Source organism: Oikopleura dioica, chromosome XSR (genome assembly GCF_907165135.1).
Source record: "Oikopleura dioica chromosome XSR, OKI2018_I68_1.0, whole genome shotgun sequence".
In the NCBI taxonomy this organism is placed as follows: domain Eukaryota; kingdom Metazoa; phylum Chordata; class Appendicularia; order Copelata; family Oikopleuridae; genus Oikopleura; species Oikopleura dioica.
In genome coordinates, this window is record NC_137294.1 from 4,758,357 (window position 1) to 4,772,207 (window position 13,851).

Consider the following 13,851-nt stretch of genomic DNA (forward strand, 5'->3'; position numbering starts at 1 on the left):
TTTTCAGATGAACCATTTTGATGGTAATGGATTGAAGAGACTGGTGGAGCGGCTAGCTCGACAGAATATATATATATATAAATTACAGAACTGTTCGAGCAATACTGTCAGTAATTTTCTAAAGGCAGTCATAAGTTTCCAGCAACATCACAAAACGTATCGTAGAAGAGAAACATTTGAAACGGCTACAAATATCAAAGTTAGCTTTTGATCAGATAGACAGAATTTAAGTGACGTCGATAAAAACTCACCTTTCTACAGAAAAATGCAAAGCCGGAATCTGATTCTAAAAAATCGAGAAATGCTTTATGAATTTCAGGATTTCGATGCTCGAGCGCAGCGTCCGGAAAATCTGATTTTAGATTTGATACTGCCAGTCCGAATATTGAAAAGATGCTGAAGCCAGAGTCGGCGAAGTACTCTTGGTGCAACTTCCCCCAGCACAGTCCCGGTCGTTTGTTCTGAAAGGATAGTTTTGAACTTTTTTGAGAATATATCCATGTTTCTCTCTTTCTCTTTTTAAAGGACAACGTCATTAAAAAGCTGTTTTCTTTTAACTGGGCGTGCGAGCTAAACACAAAAGGATCTATTGATAGCCATCGAGTTCCTTTCTCTAAGGACCTGTCTCCGGAAATCGAGCGCTCCATTTTTTTGCAATGAGTCGCAAGGGGATCAGGTTTTTCGTTTTTTTTCGGGGATTTTTTAGGACCCGAGGCGGAAATCACCCGCCGCCGTTTTATTGCTTGAGCGATAATGCGCAATATTTAGGACTCGGGCTTTGGCACAGGCAGAAGTTCGCGGAGAAATAGAATAAATCAACAACGCAGGGGTCAAAGTGTGCGGCGGGGGTTTTATTGCAGACAAAGCGGAATTTTAGCTGCGTATGCGTTTTTTCCTTTTTGGAAAAGAAAGAAATAAGCTAATATTGAAAAATTCCTCCCTCTTCACATATTCTAATTCACAAAAATTCATGTCCTCTCACTGTTATTGTGAAAATTTGCCCAAAAGAACTTAATTGGACTGGGATCAAAAACGACCGTCGATCGAGGATAATCCTTTTTATTTATATTGCACTTACGAATGAATTCTAACCATCTTTGAGGAGTTTAAATCTCTATGCTTCAATTAGCGAAATTAATAAAAATTGGAGGGGATCGCTCTCGGAGTATTTCGCTGGATCGCACGCTTGGGAGGATGTAAAAGGACATAAGGTGCCATAGACTCGTAAAAAGTATATTAATCGAGGCTGATCAAATCGCCGAAATCGAAAGTCTGCCACTCAAAATCTTACGATTAGTGTTAATTCTCGCGCTCGCTGAAAGAGCAGAGAATGATTATTCTTACATAGTAAAATTAGTTTTACGCGTCCAGTCTTTTTTGTTCATGATTCAGATGAATTTTAATGCCTCCAAATGGAGCTTCATTATCTTACAATCGGAAATCACACGAATGACTACTCCGAAAATATCTTTATTGATTTATTCCTCAGCAATTTCAATGTCTCAACAAAATGACAGTGATGCTCGATAAATCTACTAAAAAGAGAAGATCTCTTCTGAAGATCTCTTCTATGTCTTCAGAAAATATTATTAAATTTCTAAGCTAATTTCCATGCCCGATCCTATTTTTTGATAAGTTTCACTTCCGTCTCGTGTGGTCCGTTAATTGCTGCAGTCTTACGATAGTCATAAAAAGCTGACTTACGTTTACAACTGGATTCTGGACGTTGTAGTACGCGACTGTTTCTGGCCGCGCCAGGACGATCGCTCTTGTTTTCTTCTCCTTGTTGAATGCTTTCCCAATAAGTAATTCATTGATCCACTGCCAGGTCGGGAGGACCGTTTCGTACTCTAGTTTTCCTCCTGAGAGTGCTTCTGTAACTGGTCAACAAACGATTCCCTCTTTGTTATTAAAAAATGCATGTAAGATGTGGAAAGCATGATTAATAAAACGGTATTTCTCTATTTGGCAAATCTGTGCCATGTCTATTGATTATAACCTGAAAATCGATTGCAAAAGTACGCCATGTGTGTAATTTCAAGCAGAGGTCACAAGCCGCCCGCGAAAGTATAAAAAGATTCAATTTTCCGCAGGTTTCATGCAATTACCACGCACTACCGCTTTCATCTGATTCAGATGAGCCTTCTTTTTAAATCCAAAATTAAAAGCTCCAAAATTGAAGAGCTTCGATTCAAATCTCTTCGGAACTGATCTGCAAAAAAGTTCATAAGGTTTTGCATGCTGACCCTAAAGATATGCATTCTCTTACTTATAAGTGGGAATATTCGTCGACAGGATCAGAAGAAGGAGAGTTTTCAGACGAGTGGATAGGATCCACTCAAGCGAAAACAAATGACGACGTTGGTGATCTCAAGGGTTAGCGACTTTGCTTAGTGAATGGAAATTTCAAGGGCCGAGCGGTGACTTATCGGCCACGGTGTTAAACGGAAAGATCACTCGCCACTTCGATTAAGCGGACATAATTAGGGGAGACAGCTAGGTAAGCAGCCTGTCAACTTTTTGTCAGAAAGGCAAACGTTTCTTTTTATTAATAATTCAATTTTAACTTGAATGAATTTTTCATCTGGCGGATAATACCTGACACATTCTGGATATGTCCGACAAAATAATCTTTTAGATATAGAATACTTAATCTAGTATTCTATTGATAATAAAAGAAATCAACCATATTTCAGGAGTAACTCGACCCTACGCTTATAAGAATAGACGCTATTCTAGTTCTTTCGAGAAGCACTTTCTTCCTGTACCCGACTGGATGATTTGACTGGCGGATTACTTTTTATTGTTTCCGGATCTTGTCATTGTTCCTTGGAGAATATAAATTTAACTTTCATTGAAATGATCTCACAACGCCCCGCCGTGATTGAAAAAGTAAGACTCAGACTCTTGACCTTTGAAAGTTTTTTAAAGAGATTAATTAGAATGAAGATACTGGACACTTTACTCGCAGCAGTTGCGCTTGGAAATACAATTCGAGAGGATGATGGGAGCAGCCCTAACTCGAATACGATCATTATGATAAACATGAACGCAGCGAACGTCCAGATGAACATGGGGGACTTCACGGACACGGGAGCGTCTGAAGGGATCTTCACGGATAGCAAGTCTTGGCAATACGTTTCTCCGAATAATCGAGAGAAGGAAATTGGCCAACGCACTCTATCGCCATTATCTAACACAACTTATCAAAGATCAGAGTCATCCATCATAATTGTGATCATAATAAGTGATAATAAAAATTATCACTTGATAGGGGATTTGGAACCGAAAATGAAATGATGAAAAGCCAAAAAAATAGATCGACGATGTCATGGCAATGCCTAGCGTGCAGGCGGGAGTAGAAGTACTTGGTAAGAACATGCCCGGTTTCAACACCTTCTACGACGCTATGCTTGTCTCTGTGCCGGAAGAAACGACCGAGAAAAAGGGCTTTTGGCAGCGGACTCGAGAGGACTGTCCCGTCATGTCCCGCATTCTCTGATTCGAAGGAACACACACTTTCTTTAATAAAATCTTTGTTTGACCATTCCTGTGTTGCTTTCGTCTCCGCATACATTTCCCGTCACTAAAGCTTCTATGACCTTTCTTCTCTCGTCGAAGTCTTCTAACGAGTCTAAACTTTCAATTTGAAAAGTTAGCTCCCCGGAGTGCCATAAATGGACTCGATTGAAAAAGATCTTTTTAACACCAACCGATGATGAATAGACACTCATCCGGAGAGTCAGAAATTATTTTGAGTGCGTTCGCTCTTCTATGCACGTTTCCTGGCAGGTGTTCATTGTGATTGATCGCCTAGCCCCAAGAGTCCCATCCTCGACCCTTCAAACGAACTTGCCGAATTATGTGCGCTATTAAAGTCTTAAGACTATATTTTTTAATAAAACCGAAATCGGTTATTTATCAATACGAAACTAAATGTATAATTTATTTTGACAAATTCTAAAAATAAGATTCTTTCCCAGAATGGATACTAAAATTCCAGTCAAAATTATTCCCTGGGTGGGAGAGTCCAAAAACGAACACCTTTCCTGGAGCGTTTCCTTGAAACTCAGCTGGGAGAAGAATCTCGCCTAAGCTGCATTCTTTCTTTTTGGCAAATGTCTTGAGGTGGATGAAGAAGGTGAAGGTGTCTGGATACTTTTCTTGCTGTATTTTGAGAATTCTTCTGGCAAAGAGCGTTTTCCCATTTCCAGCTTCGGCCAGGAGCACCATCTAAATCGCTTGATAGAGGAATGTTTGTTGTGACGTAAATCAACTGTATTCGGATTGTTAGCAAATGGCTCGCGAATAAATTTGCATTAACTAGCAACTTGTTGACATTGTTCAGTTCAGCCACCATTAAAAATACACATTTAAAATGGCAGAGGTAAAGAGTTGCTAAACTTTGATTAAAAGTGAATTTTCTTAGAACGCGAAAGTCGAGCTATTGAAGCAAGTGATTCAAGACAAAAACGATCAAATAGCTCGACTTGAAGAAGCCGTCAGAAAATTAAAAAGGCCGCGCTCCTCAATTTTGATCATTTGATAGAAAAATTGCATTTGTGAGCTTCGAAAAAGAATCACCAGGGATCAATCAATGCAAATAGATCGCCAGCAGAAGACCGTCACCGCCATCCGTATGCTCGTGGAGCCGGGAAAAGGATCAGTCGCCTTCGCCAAGCACGACTACGAGGCCAGTGAATCGGGCGAAATCAGTTTTAGCAAAGGCCAACGAATAATGGTATCAATTCTCTATTGCATGTGTCTCAATAAATATCTATTAAAGCTACTGGAAAAACCAGACGCTGAGGGATGGGCCCGAGGACGAACCGAGGATGGAAGCGAAGCGATCTTTCCCATCGATTTTCTGGACATAGTTACCTTGTGATCTGTGTTAAATACATTCGCCACAAGTTCTTCTTCGCTTATTGACTTTTGAAAGATTGGGTCTTCTTGAACTACGCTTACAAATTGGTTCATTACCGTAACTCGAATACAACAATTTATAAAGATCCATTAATGGACCGTTCCCATAAGATGTGCTTTTGATCTTTTCGGCAATATCCAAAAAGTTTTCCAGCGAAAATATCTTCATCGGGATATAAAGATCGGATGTATCGAAGGAGTTGTATTTACCGTCTCCGGAGTCGTCTACAACTTCTTGATCTCGTCTGAAGGCCATGTATTCAGGGTCAGGCGTCTGCATGTTTGAGTCTATGGAATACTAACTCAAACTTGGACATTTCTCGCAAGCGCGTTTTATCTACCGAGTCTGGAATATTCACTTTGGGGCGGTTCTTCGTCGGCTTCTTGTTTTTCTGAATCGCTTTTTTGCCCTTTCCTTTAGGCATTTTCGATTTGCGCGTTTTTATCTGAACAATAAAACAATCAGCTTCTATCACCACTTGTCCCGTCTTATCTATGACGTTCGTCCCATCTTTGATCCCACCTTCGATAGATCTCTTTATATATGTTTTTGCTTCAAGATAAATGTAGACATATGTGGAACTTTCTACTACGATCGTTTGGAGTAACGATAATGTCGATCCTGCGAGATGGAAACGTAATCTGTTGATATCCAGTTTTAACTGTATTTTCGGAGTACAGAGGATAAATCAGGTCGTTACTGGAACTTGTTCAACTGTACAAGTTGAAGTTGAGCTTCATTATATGAACAACTAGGTAGTAATTGAAATTCGAATAAATGATAGGCGTTGTACCCGAATCAAGAAGCAAATGTTTTTTTTTGTTATTTTTTTAAGTAGTAGTATCAAATGTATATTTGTGAGGTTTACGGCGGACAAAATTTTCTATAGACAAATAACTATCACCAGTGATTAGCTTATTAGCATTGAAAACGAGTTTATTAGTAATATCGAAGGATTTGTTTTCAGTTCTTCTCTAAATTAAATGATAACAAGGTAACCTTAGGATGGCGTGAGCATCTGGCTGTAGGTTTCAAACGTACTGAGACTTGAGTTGTAAAGATGAACGGAAAGAAGTGTCAACTTTTTACAAACACATAAACAGTTACACAGAACCCCATCCCACAGTATATAATTTGAAGCCTTGCGCCAGATGTTTTTGAACTTGATTAAAAATGCGTTTAAAAATTTCTTATACTGTTGAACAAACGGATATTTACAGAACGAAGTATAAGAAAGGCTTGCGATTGATAATGCAGCATCAGGAGTTTTTCTTTTGTTGGTATTTGTACGGGAGAGAAGAAGCTTTTTTGTCAGCAAGCATATGAACATTGAAAACGCGCAAAAGGATGGTAAGCACGGCTTCTTATGATTGAAACGACATGGAGTAATTACAATTATTTATATGTTTATAATACGAGCATAACGATGATCTCAACACGCGATTATCACGTGATGGTGGCTTCCTATGGTCTATTTCGGCTGAATTCTAACAGCAGAGATTTAGCTTTGCAGTAGTCGAAATTTTTTATTCTTATTTTTGAACTTAAAAGAGGTAACAGTGGTTGCGGGCATGGCATTGCTGGATGATTTCTGAACTCGCGGAAAACTAGCTTTCTTCGTCTGTGCTTGATTCATAATACTAGCAAATTCATATTTTAGCGAAGAGAATCGGCTGATGATACGTACGGGAACTTTTTTGTCCAAATTTCTTTTATACACAAGCCGTTCGTCGAATATCTTTCCCAAATCGCCCTTGACGGCATCTTTCTGGTTTTGTTTCACGCGCGATCGCTTAAAAATGATATATGAACTTCCTGAGAGCATGATAGTATTCTGTCGAATAGGTTTAATGATATGTTACCTTGAGCTGGCCGTCCCATATTCTATCGACGAGGCCACCAGCTTGGGCGATTTCGCTCTTGCATCTATTCGCGAAGTCGATTGGCGACTCCATCACCCTCCTGTGCATTACAGGCAAGTAGTAGACATCAGCAACAATTGCCCAACTTGTGAAAACGCGCATCAAATAATGCAGCATCCCATACTTCGACGAGTTCCAATACGCGTCTCCGAACCAAGGGTTGTATTTGATCGCCACTGGGTACACACGGTCGCACGCTTCGAAACTGCCCTTAATATTATAAGTTGCGTAATTATGCGATAGTCGGCAGTAGAACTGACCTTTTTGAACTGCAAAACACTCGTGTTGTTGACGCAAGTCCCTTCGGGAAAGATCAACAGCGGGTAGTTGTCATGATCGGCGCAGTGAGCGCGAAGCTTGCTCGTCACTACTTGTCGATCGCGCAGTTCTGTTCTCTCAAACCAAATGTGCTAAAGACATCATCAGGCTCAATCACTACCGATCTAAATCCTACCTTTGTACACCTGGCTAGTCTTTTCTGCCACCAGCCGAGCGCACCACCATGAGCTTGGCCGATGAGCGCATACGGTCTGTGATTGGAGAGCGTAACAACATCAAGGATTGTCGTGTGGTTAGCAACACACACTGACCCGTTCATCGGAAGATTTTCGACGGCGTGATAGTTCACAACAGCTCCAAGAGCGCGCGTGTAAATTCTGAAGGTGACGATGTTCGCCCAGTAAGCCATTTTCAGACGCATCGAATGGTGACCGATGATGCTGACTATAATCAGGAGTTAGTATGAGTGAATTGTTTTGTCCGGGAACGCATGCCGCATGCGGAAAGTGATAAATGAAAGAAATGTGCATTTGATAAGTGAGATTAAAGGATTACTGAATTACTGGGCCAGAATTTAGGCATTGACCGCCAAAACTCTATTGCCTCTGGAGAAAGCCAGATGAAGTCGACTAGAATAGATTAGAGGTGATTCAAATCAGTCATCTAGACAATGAAACAAGACAATTGCCATTTGAATTGTACCTATAGACATGGTGATCATCATCCAAAGGCAGCCGACAATACAAACGACAAGGCGCCAGGGGAAGATGATCATCCAGCGCCAGACAAAGCCGCCGATCCAGACAATGGACATTCGGAGGCCCAGGTTAAAGAAGCTGAAGTTATTCGTGCGCGCTATGATCAACGTCATTCAAACAAAAAATAGAGATCTTCTACCTAAAAGATTCCAGCCCCTAATCTGCTGCGAGTGGAAACACTGCGTTACTTCATCTTCTACGATTGCTTCGATTCCCGAGGAAATAAAGAAAACGGCGTCGTCGACGATTTGCTGATGGTCGGGTCGCTCGAGAACGGATTCTCTTCTAAGCCGACCAAGCTGAGAGATGGAACGATTTCTGTCGATAATTTTTCAGGGTTCGCGAGTTCGTCCATTGCTTCTTTCGTGATCAGCCTTTTCTTGGTTCTTCCTGGCTTCTCATTTGAATTTTCTTCTTCTTCTTCGATGATTTGCTCGTCTACCATATGCTGCGTCGCCCAGTTAAAAATCATGTAAAGAGCTTCTATATACTTCCTCCTGAATCCCAACTCCTTCCCCAAAATAGCAGGCACCAACGACAACAGTGAGATAATCAAGCAGTACCATAAAACTGTATGGCCGCTCACAAATGCCATCAAAATACGCACAGTCGACCATAATGCGACAATACCTTTCAAGGGTTGGTCCCGATCTTTCCCGAAAAACTTTATACTCATTGAGGCAGTGCTTTGAAGAATAGAAGGATTTAGCTGCGCAGGCTATTTTGTAGCGAGTATGGCTGTGTTTACAGAGATGCGCATTACGTAACTGGTAACATCAGCTGCTGATTACGCTTGCACAAGAACCAGTGATTATCAAAGAAGACTAGAAATGCTGCCCATGCAAATATAAAAAGTTTATATTTGGATGCAGTATCCTTTAACTTTAACAGGTAACGTTTAACCCATAAAAGCGATATCAAAAACACAGGCGAAAATTAACCCTTCCTTTTCCAACTAAGCTTACTTCAGAGGACTCTCTAAAATTAAAAAAGCGCATCTCTGGTTGGCCTTTGAAAACACCGGCAAGTTTTAAAGAATTGCAATCTAGAGACTTTCACTGCGGCAATTTGCTTGTCCCATCGAGCAAGAAGGGCACCAGTTACGCAATGCGGACAAATATTAACCCGCTCGTTATTTACAAATCAGGCGGCGTTGGGTGAGCGGTTCCTGATTTGCTCCAAATCTCCATCCAGAAACACAACGACGCCCACTGCTCCTCAGTCATCGCTGCCATGATTGCCGTTGAGTGGCGGCGCGGAAAACTAGGAAAACTCAACCTCCGAGTTCAATTCTCTTCCAAATATATCATCTGAATTAATTTTCTTAGAATTATCAATCACAACTTGTAGACAAAGAGAATCAGGCTTCAAAATATTGCACAAAAACGGAAAGTCAGTAATTTTGACTTGAACTAAAAGACAGAAAAGACGCTCATTCTTTCTTCTCCCAAGATGGATACAGTTTTGGATCGTCTTCATCGAGCTCTTCGTGCCACTAAAAATATATTTTCATAAGACTTTCGCTAGTTTTTCTGGTTCTCTTGTCAAAGACTGATTATTGAAAGACTGATTTTGACTGCAGTAAAAATCGTCATAATACAATCGTCTTATCCCGTGTCTAGCGACAGTTACGGACGTCTTCGTTGAAAATCATCTCTTAGATTTTAGGACCTTAAGTGTGATTCCCCGAAAAAAACATTCACCTTGAGTTCTTTTTCTTGAGGGCGCAGCCAGAACCATGGAGGAATCGTCAGGAGCGATGATAAGGCCGCACCGCCGCCAAGAACGATCATGCCATTCTGAGGGAAACTGGATATCGGAGGAAAAAACGAGAACGATTCTACCTGCATGGATTCGGTTAGAAAGCCGTAAATCCAGCCAATAACGCCAGAGAGCACGAGAATCACCTGGAACATCTTTTCGGCGCGAGCCTGCCCTTTGTAATCTACGTACCTTAATTCATATAAAATAGAGAACAAAGGCCAATTTCAATATCTTACCACCAACGGCCCATATAATTGTTGAGCCAGTCGCCGGCTTCCTGGATCAACGCAAGCACCATTCTATCAAATGGACATTTGAATCAATTGAAACGGATCAAATCGGATCTGTGTATAGACTTGATGAAGAAACTAAGTGGAAGTAATTGCAATTTTCCATGATTCAAGTATGAATTAGTTAAAAGAAAATAATTTACAGAGACTCAATTAGGAGTGAAGGTAGCGCTATCGTTGTAACGCACTCGCGAAGCAGCGATGAGGAATTTCTTCGGATCGCTTGGGTCGTGAACGCCCAAAGGTCCGATCTCGCAATCTGCACAGGTCAGGTACTTGAGTCCTCCCGTGGCAGCTTTGCTAAAATCGCAACTTTTCAAGCTTTGGTCAATAATTAAATCAAACCTAAAACCGATGTTGTCAAATGTGAACATGTCATCGACGAGCCACCAACTGTCAATCTGCTCTTCGCCCGCGTCTTTCTGCACTTTCGGTAGTGAGATCATTTCTTTATGTAACTGGGCAGAATCGGCTAATCAAATATATGAGTGATGTTCAGTTGACGAATTTTACTTTATTGAATTTCCGCTTGTATATAGCTATAAATGCTACCGTAGATAAATACGCTTATTTAAAGCGATAGGATTCAAATACTTCAAGAGCACTCACGAGACAGAATAAGCGAAGGGCATACGGGACATCGGATCTTTGAGCAAAGTTTACTGTCTTTACAGTGATCCTCCAAAGCCATTCTAAACTCTATCCATTAGGCGAGTTTACGCCGATTCAAGGTCGGACATTGTTAACAGATAGGCGTATCAAACAGACTTGAACCGGAAGTTTGACTTTCGTTACTACTACTGAACTTGCTACCTGTATCTGAGATACGGTATCTCCCGTAAGAATCTCAATTCAAGTCTCATGAAACCTCAACGTAAACAATCTTTCTTTCATTTGATTTGCGATAGCAAGATAAACTCTATTGCTACAAAGAGTAACTTACAACCATCACCAGGACAAAGGAATGAAATAACACAAGCTATATTCTGCCAAAGATATACCGCGATTGGCATTTCTGACTGACTGATTCTGATTTTCGAGTGAAATAGCTAATCAACCAATTAAAATTTGACTCTAGTGTCTCTTCTTTGAGAGTTCCGTCAAACCAGTGACGCCTACGCAATCTACGTTACAAATCTCCTATGTTTTTAGCATGGAGAATTGTAACGTCAATGTGCATCTTTCAAAAATCAGTCAGTCAGGACTGCCAATCGCGGTAGCTTTGAAGGAATAATGGAAAAAAAATTTATTTAGGCATTCAGGAAATTATTTAAATCTGCACTTTGTGTGTGCTGTTGTTGATTGTTTTACTCTTCTTGTTCCAGAAGTGTAGTGAGCATAGCAGAACACCATGCTCGTGATTCTCAGCCTCTTTATGTCTCCTGAAAACGAGGATGAGAGGTGAAAAGTGTACGATGTTACCTTTCGCAAAAAGTGTTCGGCAGCTTCGTAAAACACCAGCGTGCTTTCACAAGTCGCTATAATCTGAGTTGTTTCAAATCGCATAAACTGGGAGGGAAGTCATTTCAATGAGTAACATTCTAAAGGTAAAAAATTACAGAAGCTGTTAAAAATTGATAGAAATATTCACCCGGATAAGGGTGAATATCATGGTTTGAGGATGTTTTGGGTTAATAAGAAAGACGAACTGGAATTCAGGTAATATACGGGGCAGTAAATTACCACTCTCTTGACCATTTCCGGTGAAGGAGTTGTCGAGGAGCGACCTGATCTTTTCAGGTGCTCCCTTGATTCCAGCCTTTCCCTCCTCATTGGGAAAGATGATGGTGAATGCCATCGTTTCGTCTTCCTCAGGAATCTTCGCTTCGCCTGGGTAGACGAAGGCTCGCAAGTCGCAAAAACAAAAGGGACGTCACAGAACAGGCATTCGAAGGTCTATCTAAAATATGAAGATTAGGATTTGAAGTCTCGAAATCTCTCAGAAGGAAGTGGAACTTGCAAATTGGTTGCTGTGTCTCGACAAACTAGCAAAATCAAAGTGACTGGTTCGAGTTGATACTCATTTCCGACTCGAACTGAAGCATTTCCGAGTCGGAATCCCGACCAATCAGCGGCGACGATAACTGCGCGGGCGGGGCACGCGACTTTCGGCAGCAGTGAGCGGAGGAGGGCACTACTGTGCTGGGCGGAGGACTTGCCTGCTTGAAGACTTTCAGAATAGAAGAAAACGCGCAATCGAAATTTTTAATATCATTAATCAACTGACATTAACGAATTCTTATTTATTTGAACATGTGTACAAGAGGTTTATCCTTGAGAAATGATAGTAGGTTTAGACGCAAATAGAACAATAAGGAGACAGTAAGAAGAAGGTTAAAGCATTCGAGTGCGGGTAGGGTGTATAGTTATTTGAAATAACAAAGCTTTGTAACAGTTATGCTGACAGAAATTCAATATTATATCAATGTGAAATCATTAGCTAGTGACTGTGGCCGAGGGAAAAGATAAGCGGAACTATAGAACCGATGATCATCAGTGATAGTTTGAATTTATCAAGTGGACCAGCTTCTGGTAACACGTGAACAGTGGCGACGTAGAGAAAGGTACCAGCGGAAAAGAGCATCGCACTACCTGCCCCACCAGGAATCACTTCTAACGCGTGGTACAGGAATAAGTAAGACAACATTGCTGAAACATTCAATAATTAAAGCGCCACCATTGTGAGTTTCTTACCTGTTATCGGCGCGGCAAGGGCGAAAACAAGCAAATGGCACCTGATTTTGCTGCGCTCGATTCCCTTTTGCAAAAGAAAAGCAACGAGTCCAAAAGAAGCAGGGGCCTTGTGTAGCATTATCGCCAGAAAGACGATGAATTGGAGCGAACTGCTGTCGGACGCGCTAGCTGCACCTAAACAAGAAGCGTTAAATCTAGCCCGCGGTTTCTCGTGGCGTACCTAAAGCAAGACCATCGGCCGCAGCGTGCACAACGAGCCCTAACGTCGCAGTCGAAGCCTTCGATTCGGACACAATTACTTCTTGCTCGCCCCTAGAAACATTAAACTTAACGAGAAATATTTCTCTATTGGAGTGTACGTTTCAATGAGCTTTTCACTCTCTGCCATGGGCACTGCTTCACTGTGAGAGTGTCCGTGTCCGCCAGGGATGTTGTCCACAACAAGCATCAGTAAAAAACCGAAAAGCAACGATAAGCCAACGTATTGATGAACCTTGAATGAACAAGAATGAGGCTCTAAAAATAAGAAGTTCTTAGCACCTCGTCGTGCTGATGATCTTCGTCTTCGTGCTCGTCATGATCGTGATGATCATCTTCCTGGTCAGCGTCGATAAGGGTATCACTTCCATGATGTTCTATGTTCGAAAATATAAGCCTGGGTACTGGAAAGCATATAATTTACCATCGTGATGTTTTTGACTGTAGAGCGCTGAAACTCCTTCTGGAATAATGACAGAAAGCGCGGTACCGACAAGTAGGCCAGAACCAGCGACGTTCATCTGTTTGATCTTGTTCTCGTTCAAGTTGAATGCTTTTTTGGGATATTTAACTTGCACGTAGCAGAATAACTGATCGTGCACCCGTGAAATGAACTTAATTGCTACAGCTAAATTTAAGCAATCGTCCTTAGAGTAAAGAGTATCCCGTGCTCGAACGGTACAAACCCCGAAATATAGCTTCCAATGAACATGGCCCCACTGAGGAGTAAAACATGCCACACATGTTGCATTTCTGTTCTCTCGAATCTCAATAACGCGCTTGCTGACCTTGATCCCACCGGTTGAGCACCTCGGAGGCCAGAAAATAACCCCAGGGCCAAACTTTAGCGAGCAGAGTTCTCAATCTTTATTTGATCTAAATAGCGAAAACTTAATTATCGAGATCACTTTGGCATGCCCTAGATTCTCTCAAAGATATGTTACTGTAGGTTACAGTCT

At 41.3% G+C, this 13,851-nt stretch overlaps 6 protein-coding genes and 1 long non-coding RNA gene across 12 annotated transcripts; 1 reads left to right on the top strand and 6 right to left on the bottom strand.

The window, feature by feature from the left end:
* Positions 1–8: 8 nt before the first annotated feature.
* LOC145708077 (uncharacterized) lies at positions 9–5,375 on the bottom strand. 5 transcript variants are annotated; one of them, XM_081785700.1, is made up of 9 exons: positions 5,268–5,375; positions 5,137–5,214; positions 4,882–4,958; positions 4,046–4,233; positions 3,714–3,781; positions 3,551–3,634; positions 1,705–1,874; positions 252–461; positions 9–185 (listed from the first exon to the last, which is right to left on the bottom strand). In XM_081785700.1, exons 2-9 carry the CDS (start codon positions 5,204–5,206, stop codon positions 129–131), a joined length of 924 nt encoding a protein of 307 aa, XP_081641826.1. In that variant the 5' UTR covers positions 5,207–5,214; positions 5,268–5,375; the 3' UTR covers positions 9–128. The 5 variants fall into 5 exon arrangements, with proteins under 5 accessions (XP_081641826.1, XP_081641824.1, XP_081641825.1 ...); XM_081785698.1 differs by having other exon boundaries at positions 4,882–4,963; positions 5,031–5,214; XM_081785699.1 differs by having other exon boundaries at positions 5,137–5,224; positions 5,268–5,369.
* Positions 4,229–4,942, top strand: LOC145708079 (protein kinase C and casein kinase substrate in neurons protein 1-like). Its single transcript, XM_081785701.1, has 4 exons — positions 4,229–4,387; positions 4,430–4,518; positions 4,579–4,741; positions 4,787–4,942. Exons 1-4 carry the CDS (start codon positions 4,379–4,381, stop codon positions 4,886–4,888), a joined length of 363 nt encoding a protein of 120 aa, XP_081641827.1. The 5' UTR covers positions 4,229–4,378; the 3' UTR covers positions 4,889–4,942.
* Positions 5,376–5,572: 197 nt separating the features above from the next.
* On the bottom strand, positions 5,573–8,162 carry LOC145707702 (glycerol-3-phosphate acyltransferase 3-like). 2 transcript variants are annotated; one of them, XM_081785262.1, is made up of 8 exons: positions 8,026–8,162; positions 7,831–7,983; positions 7,692–7,757; positions 7,304–7,572; positions 7,110–7,259; positions 6,790–7,059; positions 6,615–6,719; positions 5,573–6,567 (listed from the first exon to the last, which is right to left on the bottom strand). In XM_081785262.1, the coding sequence occupies exons 2-8, from the start codon at positions 7,940–7,942 to the stop codon at positions 6,535–6,537; spliced, it is 1,005 nt and encodes a 334-aa protein (XP_081641388.1). In that variant the 5' UTR covers positions 7,943–7,983; positions 8,026–8,162; the 3' UTR covers positions 5,573–6,534. The 2 variants fall into 2 exon arrangements, with proteins under 2 accessions (XP_081641388.1, XP_081641389.1); XM_081785263.1 differs by lacking the exon at positions 7,692–7,757 and having other exon boundaries at positions 5,575–6,567.
* Positions 8,163–9,230: 1,068 nt separating this feature from the next.
* Positions 9,231–9,963, bottom strand: LOC145707582 (uncharacterized). The gene is made up of 4 exons (XM_081785132.1): positions 9,887–9,963; positions 9,731–9,839; positions 9,590–9,685; positions 9,231–9,381 (listed from the first exon to the last, which is right to left on the bottom strand). The coding sequence occupies exons 1-4, from the start codon at positions 9,946–9,948 to the stop codon at positions 9,319–9,321; spliced, it is 330 nt and encodes a 109-aa protein (XP_081641258.1). The 5' UTR covers positions 9,949–9,963; the 3' UTR covers positions 9,231–9,318.
* Positions 9,964–9,983: 20 nt separating this feature from the next.
* LOC145707583 (guanine nucleotide exchange factor MSS4-like) lies at positions 9,984–10,664 on the bottom strand. Its single transcript, XM_081785133.1, has 3 exons — positions 10,550–10,664; positions 10,286–10,412; positions 9,984–10,240 (listed from the first exon to the last, which is right to left on the bottom strand). Exons 1-3 carry the CDS (start codon positions 10,629–10,631, stop codon positions 10,090–10,092), a joined length of 360 nt encoding a protein of 119 aa, XP_081641259.1. The 5' UTR covers positions 10,632–10,664; the 3' UTR covers positions 9,984–10,089.
* Positions 10,665–11,171: 507 nt separating this feature from the next.
* LOC145710578 (uncharacterized) lies at positions 11,172–11,998 on the bottom strand. Its single transcript, XR_014135054.1, has 2 exons — positions 11,363–11,998; positions 11,172–11,322 (listed from the first exon to the last, which is right to left on the bottom strand). It is a non-coding gene; the product is annotated as an uncharacterized LOC145710578 (long non-coding RNA).
* Positions 11,999–12,168: 170 nt separating this feature from the next.
* On the bottom strand, positions 12,169–13,764 carry LOC145710577 (zinc transporter ZIP9-like). The gene is made up of 7 exons (XM_081788348.1): positions 13,565–13,764; positions 13,317–13,445; positions 13,175–13,269; positions 12,994–13,127; positions 12,855–12,946; positions 12,635–12,808; positions 12,169–12,589 (listed from the first exon to the last, which is right to left on the bottom strand). The coding sequence occupies exons 1-7, from the start codon at positions 13,641–13,643 to the stop codon at positions 12,381–12,383; spliced, it is 912 nt and encodes a 303-aa protein (XP_081644474.1). The 5' UTR covers positions 13,644–13,764; the 3' UTR covers positions 12,169–12,380.
* Positions 13,765–13,851: the final 87 nt, after the last annotated feature.

Coding starts and splice junctions, on each gene's coding strand:
- LOC145708077 (XM_081785696.1), bottom strand. CDS start 5,351: ATGCCTAAAGGAAAGGGCAAAAAAGCGATTCAGAAAAACAAGAAGCCG. Junction 3,782..4,045: donor CAAGGAAACGCTCCAGGAAA/GGTGTTCGTTTT, acceptor CCTGCCAGGAAA/CGTGCATAGAAGAGCGAACG. Junction 1,875..3,550: donor CGGAGACGAAAGCAACACAG/GAATGGTCAAAC, acceptor GACCAGTTACAG/AAGCACTCTCAGGAGGAAAA.
- LOC145707583 (XM_081785133.1), bottom strand. CDS start 10,631: ATGGCTTTGGAGGATCACTGTAAAGACAGTAAACTTTGCTCAAAGATC. Junction 10,413..10,549: donor CCCTTCGCTTATTCTGTCTC/GTGAGTGCTCTT, acceptor ATATTTGATTAG/CCGATTCTGCCCAGTTACAT. Junction 10,241..10,285: donor TTTGACAACATCGGTTTTAG/GTTTGATTTAAT, acceptor TTGCGATTTTAG/CAAAGCTGCCACGGGAGGAC.
- LOC145707702 (XM_081785262.1), bottom strand. CDS start 7,942: ATGTCCATTGTCTGGATCGGCGGCTTTGTCTGGCGCTGGATGATCATC. Junction 7,260..7,303: donor GACTAGCCAGGTGTACAAAG/GTAGGATTTAGA, acceptor TGATGTCTTTAG/CACATTTGGTTTGAGAGAAC. Junction 6,568..6,614: donor ATTTGGACAAAAAAGTTCCC/GTACGTATCATC, acceptor TGAATTTGCTAG/TATTATGAATCAAGCACAGA.
- LOC145710577 (XM_081788348.1), bottom strand. CDS start 13,643: ATGCAACATGTGTGGCATGTTTTACTCCTCAGTGGGGCCATGTTCATT. Junction 13,446..13,564: donor TTCGGGGTTTGTACCGTTCG/AGCACGGGATAC, acceptor ATCCCAAAAAAG/CATTCAACTTGAACGAGAAC. Junction 12,947..12,993: donor AGTGAAAAGCTCATTGAAAC/GTACACTCCAAT, acceptor TAATGTTTCTAG/GGGCGAGCAAGAAGTAATTG.
- LOC145708079 (XM_081785701.1), top strand. Junction 4,519..4,578: donor GCCGTCAGAAAATTAAAAAG/GCCGCGCTCCTC, acceptor GCTTCGAAAAAG/AATCACCAGGGATCAATCAA. Junction 4,742..4,786: donor GCAAAGGCCAACGAATAATG/GTATCAATTCTC, acceptor TATCTATTAAAG/CTACTGGAAAAACCAGACGC.
- LOC145707582 (XM_081785132.1), bottom strand. CDS start 9,948: ATGGTGCTTGCGTTGATCCAGGAAGCCGGCGACTGGCTCAACAATTAT. Junction 9,840..9,886: donor AATTATATGGGCCGTTGGTG/GTAAGATATTGA, acceptor ATATGAATTAAG/GTACGTAGATTACAAAGGGC. Junction 9,686..9,730: donor TTCTAACCGAATCCATGCAG/GTAGAATCGTTC, acceptor AGTTTCCCTCAG/AATGGCATGATCGTTCTTGG.